The 15725-nt window shown below is 38.2% G+C and overlaps 1 protein-coding gene across 4 annotated transcripts in view; it reads right to left on the reverse strand.

Moving 5' to 3' along the window:
- Window positions 1–2402: 2402 nt before the first annotated feature.
- Window positions 2403–15725, reverse strand: part of LOC121909754 (glucocorticoid receptor-like) — a 74707-nt gene continuing 61384 nt past the window's right edge. For all 4 annotated transcript variants that reach the window (XM_042430420.1, XM_042430417.1, XM_042430418.1 and 1 more), the window contains 4 exons: window positions 13356–13500; window positions 10070–10200; window positions 5978–6135; window positions 2403–5466 (listed from right to left, as the gene is read on the reverse strand). In XM_042430420.1, the coding sequence (XP_042286354.1) occupies window positions 5314–5466; window positions 5978–6135; window positions 10070–10200; window positions 13356–13500 (587 nt within the window). In that variant the 3' untranslated portion in view covers window positions 2403–5313. The remainder of the gene's footprint in view (window positions 5467–5977; window positions 6136–10069; window positions 10201–13355; window positions 13501–15725) is intronic.

The raw sequence follows: 15725 nt of genomic DNA on the forward strand, positions 1-15725 counted from the left end.
CACTAATTAACACATTGTATCTCATCTGCTAAATTCACAAGCAAGCAGAAATATAAAAATGATATGGGGTTTAGAGGAAGAACTATTTCTTCTTTCTGCCCACTCTTCCATGTATCACCTCTACTGCTTGCATGGCAACAAGAATCTGGGAAGTCACTGCACCCAGCTGTTGTTTTACATTTCTGTGTGTATGACTTAAACAAACAAGATATGTTGATATGTTAATTAGTGAGGTTTAGAGGTGCAGGTAGGTGTATTTTTGAAGTTTGGACAGAGCCCCGGCTTTCAGTCTTCATGCTAAGCTAATCTAATTGCATTCTTAATACTCCATACTTAACACACAGACATGAGAATAGTGTTCTCATCTAACACCTGGCAAGAAAGTGAATATGTGGATTGCAAAATGCCCAATTGTTACTTTAAATGATCAGTTTTATATTTTAGTGCATGTTATTAGCAACATTTCCAGTTCATCTTCAGTAATTGGGATCTGAGAGAAAGAATAAAACCACTGGAGCTGAGCGTTGAAAAACAGGAAACTTTATTGTGTAGATGTTTGAACTAAAGAGAAATCAGTTCTTCCGAATGTCCACTTTAAACCAGCGATGACAAAAAACATCATCCAAGTTGTTACCAACACAATGCCAAATCCAATGTCAAAGAACCACACAGATAACTTAATTCAACATTTAATCAAATAGGTGAAAATATCGACACTGACTACAGAAGAGGTGTAATACAGAAGTAATACAAACTATTGTTTTTTTTCAAACAAACATTTTATATTTTTTTGTTTTTACATTGGATTACATTTACATAACTGAAATACGAACAAAACAGACTTCAATGAAAGCCATAGCCATATATACCAGTGAAACATGATCTGCCCTTAATCTTTAAAGATAATATTTGCATGTATTTTATACAAAATAGACTTTTATCAACCAGTATGAGGGTAGTGCAATTCCATCAGGCTCTGGTAGATTTACTTTCATAAAGGAGATTCAACCTTTTTTTTTTTTGTTTTCTATTTTAAAGTGACCAGTAAATCCTCACAGCAATATACATGGGATCCAAAGCCTAGACCTTTACAAAATATACCTTTCAAATAAAATAAGAAGTACTAGAAGTTGGATAATAAGTGCTACTTAAAATGTAACTGCTTGAATACTTCTTTTTGTTTGTTAAATCTTTTTTTTTTCTTTTCTCCTCTGCTTTGGTCACTGATATAACGCAAAACCTTGTCCAGTCCGTGTCACCTTCCATCCCTCCCTCCCTCCCTCCCTCGTTTCCTTATAACTTTAAAACACAGTAAGCATTCATGTAGACTTTCCCAACGACTCGTAGAATTTACATTTACTTCACAAGACAAACATGTTTAACACTTCCTAATGTATTCAACACGTCTACCTTTTATCAAACACAAACCAACAAACAGAAAAATATTTACTTTCTTGACTCGTTCAATGTACAAAAAGGATTGAATAAAATTATTCATATCAAAGATGATCAAGTTGATGTATTCAAAATCGCAGAAAATATTGTTTTTTTATAATTTTATTTTTTACAATAAATCAATCTCGAAAAGCATTGATATTTGTCAAGGTTCTATTTCCTGATTTAAAATCTTATTTCTATGGCTCTCTGTCTCCCTTTCGCAAGGCCTTTATTCGAACATGTAGCTGAAAGGTAAAAGAGAAAAATGTATAGGAGTATAGAGGTTGGTTATGTCCATGTAAAAAATTTTTGTAATAATAGACACTGTTTACATTGCACTGGATATGTCAGCTCTGCTATATACACCTATGGCCATTTAGAGATGAGCAGGGATATGGTTACATCTACACGTTAAAGCTGGTTTTCTGAAGCACCACCACCTGGAAACAACTGTAATACTGTATGCAAAAGTTACCCAAACAAACAGACAGTTTAGTCAAATCTTCCCCAGAATATTCAACAATGACGTGAGCGGCTTGAAACCCATGTTCTTTACAGCACAAGGCCACGAGACCAAGTTAGCGGGTAAAGCTGAAAGCCTGCACTGTACACGAAACAAACCCTGCTGCGAGTGACCATCCTTTGGCAGAATGGCTGATTAAAAACATGATGGCTCTTATTGAATGGTGGCTTGTATGTGTCCAGAGCCTGCTGTGCTGTTAGCTGTAAGTAACACACAAATGACTGGTCTCTATGGCAACCTGCTACCTGGTCTGTTAACTGCCATTCAGAGTTATATGCTGCGGAGGGACGAGTACCATTCAGAGTAAACAGCTGAAAATCTATACGGTCGACATTTTAGGCAAAGACGCCTGGTAGTTACAAGAAACACGGAGGAAAATAGAACTGCATCTGCTATGAGTGTGTGTGTGTGTGTGTGTGTGTGTGTGTGTGTGTGTGTGTGGTGGGGTGGGGTGGGGGGGGGGGTTATTGTGTTTGCGCTTCCAGCAGAAGCCAATATACAAACTGCACTGCTGATGTGTTTTGCTTTGGCCATCATATAAGCTGGTACAAACATGTTTTCACATTACAAATGTACCAAATGTTGACTCCACCTGTTTGACAGCAGTAGAAATTACAGCCTCCTTTGCAATTTCAAAAATACAATATTTTGTGCATCTCAAAATAAAGGCTATCATACACTTATAACTCGGATGATAACAATCAGTACTTTTAAGCTGGTGTAGGTGTGACACAAGAACTCAGATCTTTCTCATAAATGAGCACCCTGAAGCAAAGTTACAACAACCACATAATGTCGAATCACAACAGAATCACTCTTTCACAATCTCCAAGAAAAAAAAAAAAAGACATATAAACTTGCTATTACATTTGGCACTAGTGGAACACATCCAAGTGATGTAGTCACTCATAGCCTGAGCTTTGATTCACAAATTATTTGGACCAAACTGCACCTTCTTCCAAAAAATATTTAAACTTTAGAGGTGAAATCATGTGCTCAGAACAGAGGTTCAATCTCAAAGTACTTTTGAGATTTTTGAGTATTCTCACATATTTTCACATCTCATAAACAAAATGTTTGTTTTGTTTTTTTAATTAGTCTTTTCTTTTCCTCAGTTCCTGTTCTGTTTGTGCAAATACTTTGAGATGAAGCTGATTAAAGGGTATATTTAATAAGAGAAACACAATGCTTATGCCACAAATCAGGGGTACTACATGGTAAAGTTACTTATGTCCAGAGAATTCAGATGGAGTCAGTTAAACCTCCAAATACTTTTTTTTTATTAAGAGTTGTCTAGCACTGACTGTGCATGTGGTACCTTTTCTTGAAAAGCCAACCAGTCCGGTATTATGGAAGGAGTTATTTCCATTCCTATTTGACTTTGCTGTGATTTCTGAGAGGGGGAACAGGCTGTCTGGCCAGGTGTGTCACGCTCCTGGTGGAGCTCCATGAAACCACATTTTAAAAATAAAGTTGCATGAAACCAGTTACTAAACTAGAGCCTCCGAATGAATGCAGCTGGCAAAGAAAGGACGGTTCTGACATCAAGCCAGGTTTGCTTGAATCATTACGGCTGTTCACCAACACACAGCCCTTTTGACACCTTGGATGTGTTTTTCAAATGCAGTTTAGTTCTGAAAAACCCCATTGTGCGACTGCATCTGTGGAAATTGCAGGTCCACAAACAAATTTCATTGACAAATCACTTCTTATAAGATCTAAACCCAAATGTTAAGTCAGTCAGTCTGCCTTTAAATATTACAACACACCAGACATGCCTTGTTTAAATCCAATTCAACACAAAACTGGTAGTATTTCGATGCGTTTTGAACATTATATTTGGTTATATAATTTGGGCACTGTAACTTTCAATACAATGTGATAGTGTGACTGATAGGGAGATGCTGTATTTTTTTTAAATATACTTTACATGGAGAAAAGTGACAAACACAGGACATGTGTTTTGGGACTTAATCAGCACTTTGCTGACTTTTTGTGTGATTCTTAAACTTTCCAAGACCTAAAAATGAAGATCTTCATATTTCATACTGCTCTACACAGTTCGAATCTGTACCATAGGCTGTCTTCCATACGTTCACGTCTGGGGATCAGAACCGATAGAAGAGCTGCTCGCATAAAAAACACCAACATGGCAGCTTGGAAAGAAAACAGAAATTGCCAGCATGGAAAAACTAAAACAGACAAAATATGTGGAGGGATGTCAAGGTTAGATTCTTATGCAAAAGAACATAACAGTTTAGAGAGGATGGCTATGAAGAGCTTCAAAAGCTAAAAGGCACTGGTTTTCCCTTCTCAGATACATCCTGTGTAAACATTTAACTGAGTGGTTGTGTGTCTGCGAATACATTGTATGTTTGTGTGTGTAACTGTGACTTTTAAAATCGTGACTTTTCCATGTGTGGTCAAAACTGCATGTCCGCATAAAATAAACAGAATATTCCTCTACTGTAGCTATTTTTTTTTTCTTTTTTTTTTTTTCTTTCATTGGTCAGGTATATAAATCTGATTTGTATCATTTCAGGAAAGATAACTGATTCACAGATGACAACAGTTCATCCTCAATGTCCTCAGGTCCAGAACAAAAAAAAAAAAATTCTCTCATGTAATGAGTATGTTTATGATTTTTCTGTTTTTGTTTATCCCCTTTATCGCCAACAGTCCTCTGGAAACCAGAACAAGTGAACACTCACTACATTCTCTGCGCAGTGGAGCTGGGAAGGGCAAATGGAGACAAGCTGGGCAGGTGAACAGAGGAACTGTAGGCCTGAACTTCGGGCACGCTTCTAATCCGGCAACTTGGAGAGTATGTTAGGTGTCATGTTGAGGGAGGAAAAGGTGTTTCGAGGTGTTGGCTTGTCAGTGAAAACAGCAGTAAAACACTGGAGGCAGGAGAGAGTTAGAGGCAGGCGGCCACCAGAAGAAAAAAGCATTAGAAATCTGAGGACAGGGCCATGGACGGAGGAGAGGGGGGCTGACGATTGCCCAAAATGCATGCTGCCATGAGACATCCTGAGCCAACATATTTCCCCTGGAGGCCAAATTCTTCTCGGCTTGCCAAGAGGAAGGGCTACAGGTCGGCGGTAGGGTTTCCTACTGTAGTTTGGCCAAACCTGGGACCGGATTAGGAGGCGTGGGGCCACAGGTATTGTGCTCCAAGATGCGGCTGAATGGCAGAGGCCTGGAGGGGCATGGCAGATTTCCTAGAGGGGGCTCGGAAAAGCTGAGGAATCCAATCAGAGCGATGGGGGAGGCAGGACGAGCCCAGGCTTGGGGGCCCAGAGAGGTACACGGGCAGGGCAGGATTTAAGGCATTGCTTCACAGATTAAGGCAGTCATTTCTGATGAAACAGCAGAGGCTGGACGCTCCCGTCTTTCAATTTTGGTATCTGGTTAGAGATGATCTCCGCCAGCATCTCCGGGAATTCCACACTGAGGGTTTTATTCACAAAGGTGTAGAAACAGATCTGGAGAAGACCGTCGACCATCTGGGGGAGAAATTCAGGGATGGGAGTGGGGATCAGAGATACAAATCAGTGAAAGCCTTTTAGATATTATAAATATTTTTTTTAATTTGTAGGATTATCTTTAAAATAGCCTTGGGTCTATATGCAGTTGGTATGCTGCAATTAAGAGGCTTTACAGAGAGGGAGACATAGAGTGCCTGCAACTTTTTTTTTGTTTTTCATTTAATCTGACTGGAACATAATGCATTTAGTGGGATCTGTGAGTGTATTCTTCAGGCTTTACACTAATCAGTATGGTGCAGGGAACGCAGCAGAACACCAAGTTATTGATGTGCTCAAACCACAAGATTTGAAAGCAAAAAGCCTGGCTAGTGTGAAAAAGCTATGGCCATGGTACAATTGTAAACGTCTACATTCCAATTTGTAACATATAGCATATAACATATAGCATCTGTAGAACAAACAAGTGAAAAAACATACAGAATACATTATGTTTCAGAGTGTTTGACTTTGTTTGTGTGTGTTCTCTGACCTCCTGCATGGAGTCCAGTAGCTTAGTCAGCTGGTAGAAACGCTGCCAGTTCTGACTGGCGTTTTCCTCTCTCTTGACAATGGCTTTTCCCAGCTCCTTGATATATGTCATCCTGATCTCGTCGAACACCGCCTGGCTCTTCAGGCCGTCTTTTGGTACTGCGTGCACACACACACACACACACAAACATAATTAATCAGGAGACACATCAGTGTGCATGTTCGCTAGCAATGGCAGAATTGTGCCTCATAAAACATAATTAAAAATGGGGGGAAAAAAATTGTTAATGTGTGACACAGAGATAATTTGAATTTTTATTTGTAATGGAGCTGCTCAGAACATCAGTGTCAACATCAAATGAACTATCAGGACCTTGTTGTTATATTAGCCTGGCAGTTAACACAGAAGTACCAAAATTTTGTCATGTAAAGGACTCATCAGACCAGCAACACAACTTTGGTGAGTGTTTGTCCAACAGATTGCCTGTCTGAGTGGAGGATATGACTTTTGAGTATGTCTACTAATCCAGCAACTCTCTGCCTTTGGTTAGTAATTATCTTTTTGTGTTATGTTACACATACAAATATATATATATATGTATATAGCTCTGCCATCTGGACAGCTGGTGATGTGAACAGCTGGTTATACATCTGTCTCAGACTGAAAATCCATCAGTAATGCTGCTATTTGTCTTTGTCTGTTCTTTATCCTGTTCTCTGCTACAACAAACAGCACATGGCATTAAAACCTCATTAAAACTTCCTGTGTGGGACCCCAACAAGGACCTTGGGAGACATTGGGTAAACACACACAGATGCATGCATGCAGCTCCTAACTAGAATGCTGTAGGTAGTGGAAAATATGCAAAACTAGAGGTAACATCAATAGCCACTGTGCAGTGCGTTTCCTAACCGGTGTGGCCTGAGTGAGAGTCTGAGAGGAGCAGTGAATGTTTGGACGCACAGCTCATGGAAATCATCAACTCTTGCATGGACTGTATTTTAAAGATCACACACGCTGAGGATTTTCACTGTGCCGGTAACCGCTAAAAAGCTAAAAACCACAAACGGCTGAAACATCAATATGCAGTTGTCATAACGACCATGTCAACAGATCACGCGCTCCGTGTCAGTCTGGTGCCTGGCACTGAGCCCAGGCAGAGCCACAGTCACTGGTCTAGAGATTATGCAAAGCCACAGAGGGCAGGATTGGGGTGAAATACTGTCCGATTTACATAATTAGATAAATGGGAGATAACGCCGTGCAAGTGTTGTCTGGCCTCTTGCAGGTTTGGCAGAGAGACAATTTTTAAAAGAGTAAAAACAGATTGCCCTTCCTGTTCTCTACTCTGGATTATTTAATATAAAATGACTGAATACATTATTGTTATCTAACAGAGCTTTGGGTAGCTACTGTAACCCATTTGTGTCTTTTTTAAAACAATTATTTAAATTTTGTAGTGCTGATATTGACTCTCGGAAGTGAAATCTGACTTCTGAACTTGACAGGTCGGTCATAAATCAAAATTTCCCACAGGTGACTTTCATTTTCACTCATGTGCATGAGAAATTATTAAAACAGCTCAAACCAAAGTTGTCCTGACCTGATAGTATTTCCATCCCTGAAGGGAACAGATGGAAATAGCTCTCAGGTACGAAAACGCAACCACTGCTCAGTATGGAAATGTCATTTCCTCTGCATAACGAGTCTCTAAAGTGCATCCTTTACCCAGCCATTCACTTAAAGTGAGGTGGAAGGAAGAATGCTCTCCTCCTCGGCGACGAGACATTTACATAATTGGGAAAGTTTGATATTGTAATACTTTTGTCATGCTGTGTAGTGTTTTTCTTTTAATGGTGCTAATTACATAGCTAGACTGGTAACCCAATGCTTTTATAACTCTATTCTCTAGTCTATTATTTTACCTCTTTACCTCTTCAGAGAGAAAGGAAAGTCAAGGCTGCTGAACATTTAACTTTTTTCTCCTAGTCTTGTTAGATTACCTCCTCTAATGACTTAAAGCAACTCAAGCCAGTCACTGCCTACAAACCGAATGCATTCAGAATGAATTTAGCATACCGGAATAAATCTCTGCTGAAGCCAATTTTCACCCAAAAAACTAAAATGATCAAAATTTATTTTATTTGAGTTTTATTCAGAATGTGTTTTTATTTGTGCAATTTATAACTGCAATGATTACAGAGCAAATCGCACAACAAGATGTCCTCTGAGATAAAAAGCCTGCAGTTGAACTGATTTAACCCTGATCTGATCCTATTGTTGAACTTTTCAACCTAGGAAGTAAACTTGTTCTGTTGATGGGTGAGGAAAAACTTAAAAAGTTAAAAAGTACCTGTTAGACATCTGAAGCTCCTTTAAACTGAGACAGTAACAACAGAAGATGAGCTGGTGACACTTTCACAGAAAAACAGTTTCCAGGAAAGCTTACTAAACTGTATGGAGTGATAAGGTTCTTACGAAAAGTATCTGAAAGCAAATTCCACTGTTTGACATTTTCACAATGTTACAGATCATCAATCTGTGATGCTCAATGCATTCCAGGGTTGCAGCCACCTTTCGATAAAAGCCTTTTGATGACCACCAGAAAACTAACTCAGTCTTGTTACATCATTTAAAAGTAACAGCAAAAGAGTGAGAATTTGTGCCGCAATCTGGTCTGTGGAGTTCTATTTTGTATTGATGTCTCTGCCTCTTCAGCACACAAAGGAGTTTTGAATGAAAAAAGGAGTTTTGAAAGAGGCATTTTATCTTCAATATTGAGGGACAAACAATAAAATCTGATATTTACCACTTATGTGCAAGGGTTAGGCAGCTGCACTGAAATTTTTCTTCATCTAAACAACACTTCAGCTACACTTTGAGCAGCTTAAACATGGGGATAAAAAGACACCATCAAACCAAACAATGCACTCATGGCTTAATGCCAGAGACGTGTCTGAAATGTTTCAAAGATACATTCCATAATCTGAATGTAATCAAAAGGAAAATCCTTCTGAAGTTAGTGTTGACAGACACTTGAAATGTGTCTATGAAACAAGACATTTTTTAAGTGCAGCATGCGAGCACATCAGCTCAGTTTACACATCATCATGGTGCTGTAAACAGATACACCACTTGCTCTTTTTGTGTTGTGTTTATGACACAGTAGGCGCTCAAGGCATTGGTCAATACATATGTGGTTTTGAACCTGTAGTAGTAAAATCCACATGCCACACTAGTAACCACTGGCGTCACCTGATCAAGCAGTACTGAAATCTTAAGGATTGTAATTCTAAGTGTGCTCTATGTCTTCTTCTTTAAGAAGCTTTTTAGAGCTACAAGGTTGCATTGTGTCACTGCATTACTCACAAATCTTAACTAGTCACGACACAACACATGAGGCAATACTAGAGTTTCACACATGTGGCCTCAGGAACTGTACAGTAGATCAAAACCTTCAGATTATTCAAGCTGAGAAAACAAGCTGTTTGCTTTGTTGTTTACTCACTTAAAGTACAAAAACGTTTATAATGATTGAATAAGTGTATGTTTGATCCCCTTATTTTTTAATGGTATAGTGAAAAATTTGGCTTACCTAAATATTACTGTAGTGCTACATACAATAGTAAAAGGTTTTCAAAGACTTAAAAGATAAATACGGTCTATGCATCTACCTACTCCCAATTTTCCCTGTTTTTCAGATGCTTATAGATCCAGAGAAGCAAATCGGTCACATATTCATCTATTTGTGCGTTTACAGCATCTGATCCGCTTGCAGCAGCATTTATGAGGTATAAAAGTGTCTGCAGACGGTACACTGGACCAGATATCAGTCATTCGTGCTCTTCAATACTGCTGAACTATGAGGAGTAATTTGCATTTATGACACAGTTTATCCCCATTCCACTCGAACTACTACCCCACTGTGACAAACTGAGCCTGCCTCACACTGCAATGTAAAGGCTTCAGCAGTATTACATAGTCGACTTAGTCGAACGGGTAAGTGATTCTGCTTTAATCCCAGAATAATTGCTGTTCCTGAAGTTTGAAAAACTCCGCTGTGACTTTTCAAAGCAACAAACATTTCGTTACCTGTGCTGAGCAGTAACAGGACCTTCATGCACAGGTACTCTTCATAGGACACCTCCAGTCTGACAAACTCATCACAGATCTTCAGCATCTGCTCGCACTGGTCGGTCATGAAGGGCAGCTTCATACGCTCTCTGAAAGGAGGGAGACAAAAGAAAAGAAGGAAAGGAGAAAGTAGAGATGAGGGGAAAAGAGATGTGAGAGATGCAGAACAGGTGGAGACAGCGAGGGAAGAAACAGAGGAAAACAGAGGCAAGACAGACAGACAGATTAGACTTAAGGCTCTTTCATTCATCCTGTTATTCAATTCTCAATAAACAGCCCCAGTAGGGAAGCGCTACAACCCTGCAGGAGAAAACCGGACTGTGAAATCAGCCCTGATGGATTTTCACACCTCACTTCCACTAACACACAGCCCACATTACTCTCTGCCTCTAAAATCAATACAGCACATTCTCCAGATCCGTAGCCTTGGGTTTAGAGCTGTCTATTCATTCTGACCGACTGCAGTGCTACTGGCAATGACTTCTTCACCTTTCATATCTATTTTTACCCCTCTCTGAGTTTTACGTGTCCCTTGGGAACAACTCTTCACAGCTCATGCCTCTTTTTCTACGTATTTCCAATGAAGAGCTGTTTGAGCTGTTTGCAGGTTGTCAACGTCAAGAGCTCAGTGTTTGTTGCACTCTTGCCATTCACTACAAAGTGGAAAACATTTACACTTAGGGCAAAAGAACACTGCACTTGGAACAAGTTCCCAATGGTCACGTCAGAGTCAGTGTTATTTAAAAACAGGAGTCATAGCCAGAGTCCCAGAAACAGAGCCAAGCATTCAGACAGAGCATTGAAAACTGTCTGCAAGTTTTGTTTACTTATTCTTTGATCAAATATTTCCTGATTTAAATCCTAATTTTGCAGATTCTATACTTTATTTTGGCAAAGTTCTTGTACAGCTGCTTTTCATTGAGAAAATTTTAAACACCGGTGCATTTCGCAAGTTTGGCGTATTTTCATGATCAGAAAAAAGGCTTTTGTAGAAAAACATGTTTACATTCCTCATAGTAAGGTATTAAAACAAAATTAAAAATCAAACTCATAATAAAAATAGGGCTGCAACTAACGACTCAATAGTTGGCAACTAATCAATAAACCGACTAACTGTTGCAGCTCTAATTGAAAGCCCTACATGGAAGCTATAGTTGTTGAATGCTCTTTTAACCAATTTTCTCTTGGTTAAAATGAAAACGTGTGCTAGCATAACAGAAGCTAGCATAAAAGAGGCAAGCTAAGAGAGATAGTGGGACTTTGGGTAGAAGAAGTGCTTCAGACAAAGGAGCTAAGGAGAGATGAAGCTCTACCTTGTCCTGTTTCCTCTTAAGACTCTTAAAGACTGTGGTAACGTAAGAACAGAAACCTCTAAGTACAGTCAGTTTCACAGCCACTGATTCTTAAAGTATCGCTTTGTAATTAACATACTTGAGTTGTACCTGAGCCATCTCTCTGTGGCTTCAAAGCAGCACAGACGGTTATTTACTGTGTATTGTACTTGATTAAGCCTCTTGTCTGTATTAAGAATGTGCTTTCCTGCTTGTGCTTTGTTGTGTGTATTACAAAACCTGTGTTTTCTTCCGGCAAATATGTATCTCAATAAATTACTACAATGAATACGTCAATCATTATCGAAACATGTCCTTGTATCTCACCACTGAAACCACAGTGATCGAGCACCTGTGTGCAGTTGCTGTAGCTTGGCTGTTCAAAGTTCAAAAATACACCTACCTGCACTTCTAAAGCTCACTAATTAACACACACACACACACACATATATATATACATATATGTGTATATATATACATATATGTGTGTGTAACATTCAACATATATACATCATTAAAACTGAAATTTTGATGATCTATTAATTGCATTAATTGCTTTGAGCCATTTATTTAAAAAAAAATGTCCAAATTCTCTGATTCCAGCTTCTCAAATATGAATATTTTCTGGTTTCTTTAGCCATGAGTCATGGTTTCTTTATGACAGCAAACTGAATATATTTGGTTTGTGGACTGCTGTTGACAAAACAAGACATTTAAAAACATCACCTTAGGCTCTGGGAAACTGATTAACATATTTCACAATTTTTGACATTTTATGGACCAAACAAATAATCAACAAAAATCAAGAAAATAATCGTTAGTTGCAGTCCTGAAATAGTTACTGCATCTAAACTCCTGTAAAACTACAACCACATCTGTTTGTGTTTGGATTAAACAAATGAGACAGCACATGCCAATTAGTGAACTTCTAGAGGTTCTGGTTGGTAGATCTTGTACTTTTTGGACAGAGTCAGGTTAGTTGTTTCCACCTGATTCCTGTCTTTATGCTAAGCTAACCTAACTGCATCTCATCTCACTCTCAACATGATAGCCATCATTATCCCCAAAATATTGTCTCAATACCACTCTCACGGTCTTTATAAATAATATTGTTATGTAAGGCTGCAACTAATAATTATTTTCATTATTGATTAATCTGTCAATAGTGTTCTCGATTAATCCATTAGTTGTTTTTGTGAATAAAACATCAGAAAACACTGAAAAATGCCTGTGAATAAAATCATCAACTGTTTTGTTTTTTCCAAGCAGCAGTCCAAAATCTTAAAATATTAAATTTACTATAATGTAAGACAAGGAAGAGCAGCCAATTATTTTTGCTTGAAAAATGACTTTAATGATAAATCTATTATCAAAATAGTTGCTGATTAATTTTCTGTCGATCAACTAATTTTTATTTTTATTTTTTTCCCAATATTACTCACCTGCAGCTGCACACTTGTGTTTATATGAGCATAAAACAATGGGTTTCTCCTCACTAGATGTAGAGCTGAAAGATGGGTTAGGCTCATCATATAAGAAAGCTTTTTTGGCCATTTTCTCTCTAATTTATAATGCTTGATTCCCCTTTACCGCAGTCTTTGTCTCTGATAACTCCACTAAAGGCCTGGAAAGGGTTCAGAAAGCCATGTGCTTTCTCTGATAAAAATGGCATCAGCAGTGACTTCTTTTCACCTGATTTAACATCTTAACACAGGAACTGCTAAATTTCCTTTAGCCTGCCTTCAGCCTGACTTCAATTCAAGCCAAGCTGAGTCATGAACAGACAGCTGGGCGAGAGTGTAAGCTAAGTGATAAATTGAGACTGACACCCTGAAATGAGCAAAGGCAAAGCAAAACGGGCTGAAGAAAGAACAGTATAATGTAAATATGTAACAGCTGCCCGTAATACCCACTTGTTAATGACGAGATCAGGGGCGAAGCAGAGCATGGTACCGTTACACTGCTCATACGACCTCCAACCCAGACTGAAGGACATGAGGAAGAGCCAGGAGCACTGCAGTAATGTCATCTGGTCATCCAGGTGCAGGTTACGGAAGCCTAGGAAGGTCAAATAAAGTGAGTTAAAAAGAATACACAAACAGAAACAAACCAGGGAAAAACACACAGTCATACAGTAATCACACAAATTTAATGAACAGCTATTGATACGGCACTAAAAAAAGGGATTATTACATTTAAGAATTTAGTTGGATGTTTTTTTAAAGATTGTTTGTCAACATAATAATTATCATATAATCACTATGATGCATATTTTTAACAAAAGTACAAGATTTAAGTGTTTTTCAGCTTAGAAAATATAATAGCAATATGTTGCAGCATGTAATATGATGTACCTGTTTTGTATGTATTTTTAAAAAGTACAGCATATCTTAATATCTTGATTTCAAAGAGATACAGAAACATTAAACAAAAGAAAACATCATTGCTGAGAGATCATTAAAATACAATCACAAAGCCAGCCAAAATTGGACGATCTAGTTAAGTCGATGTTCAAATTGGATTCAAATTGCAGTTCAGTCGTTTTCACACTGTCAAAACCATAAAAGTAGATATACACATGGAAAGTCTTTTCCCGATGTATTTGTTTTAAACCACAGCTGTGTTATGTAAGAGCTTCTCCTACTAAGAGCCTTTTCCTCACTATCACCTTGGCAGGCTGCCAGCTGCAGACAATACACACACAACAAGACTGGAGCCAGATTTGTCCCTCTTCACACTGTCACACACAAAGAATTCACAGTAAAAATGTTATGTTGGGAGGTTTTCTCTGAGAAATCTGATCTTAAATCTTGGCTGTGACCAACAGCAACACTTAAGAGTGAGAGGAGAAAATCTCCAAGCAAATACTTGGAGCTATTACCAAGTCATGTGCCTTCTTTCTCATGATTAGAAAACTAGCACGGGGGGTTAAAATTCCAACTCTTTGTGTTTCCATTTTTGTTTTTGTGGAATGGAAACAAGGTTGCTGTCAAACCAAGAAATAATCTTTTTTTTTTTCTTGATGTTTACAACATGAATTTTAAGTTATTTGGGACAACAGTAAAATACAAGTCTATCCATTTATGAATGAATCCTAAGCTTTCTAAAAACATGGAAGGATCACCTATTCCAGTTGTCCTTTTGCATGTACATGTATTTCTATTTGCACCTCTGAGGTACTGATAGCATTAGCATGTCATGAATAATACCAGGGACAGAAAAACCTGCATGTAATGTACTTTTTATGATTGAAATCATTCTGTTAATGCAGTATTTTCAGTAAAGCACAAATACCATGTATTTTTAAGACACACATTAATGCATTTAAGTAGATTTTAATACAATAGCACATTTCCATTTGGTAGAATGAAGGCCCTCATAGGAGTTCACATTCAGTCTAATACTATTGCCATAAAACTGCAGAGATTATGTTGACTTTCCCCCCTTTTAACACCTTCTCCTCAAAAAGTCACATTTTTAATACTCACACATGTTATAATGTGATCCAGAACAGAAACAATAATCCTTTATTTGTAATGCAATTACATTAAAATGAGTCAAGATGTCACTGACAATAAACACAGTAATTTGAATTGCTTCTAGATGAAAAAAAAGAGAAATTTCCGCTTGATGTAGGAACAGTTGCTTTACAGAGATAATGATTTTCAGCGGGTTGAGGGAACATCATTGTTATGCACATTGAAAAATACATTAACCTTGGTCATGACCTAATCAAAATTAAAGTACTTTGGAGAGGCTGGGTGTCTAAAGTGAATTGTTCATTTATAAGTCACCATTACTCTCCTCTTCAGTCTGTAATTACAGATTCAGCCAATACAGAGGTTGCACTCTTTACTGCATGCCTGCTGAACATCTGTTGTTCTCTGGCTCCACTGCCAAGAGAAGTCATTTGGGGGGGGGGGATCAAATGTTTTATGTGTTTTTGTACAGTCTTAAGTTAGAAGACATGGATGACTTTAACAATGGCCACCTCTGCACCAATTAAGATAGCTAAGTGGCTACCAGCCTAACCATGATTCAATCGGCTCAGCGACACAATGGCTCCATCTTTGCTTCTCATTAACTGTATAATTCCTCTTGATCAGCTAGAAGCCGCAATCTAAATCCCCAATCAAAGTCATTCATCTGACTAGAGTAATGTCTCAACACCTGTTTTCACCACTGGAAGGAACACTGACATTTTGAAATATGGTAAATTCTGTTTCTTCATTGGAAACGTCACATATTTTACAGTATTTTGCAAGTTAACTTGCAGCTACACA

The sequence above is a fragment of the Thunnus maccoyii genome, chromosome 13 (assembly GCF_910596095.1).
Source record: "Thunnus maccoyii chromosome 13, fThuMac1.1, whole genome shotgun sequence".
NCBI lineage: Eukaryota > Metazoa > Chordata > Actinopteri > Scombriformes > Scombridae > Thunnus > Thunnus maccoyii.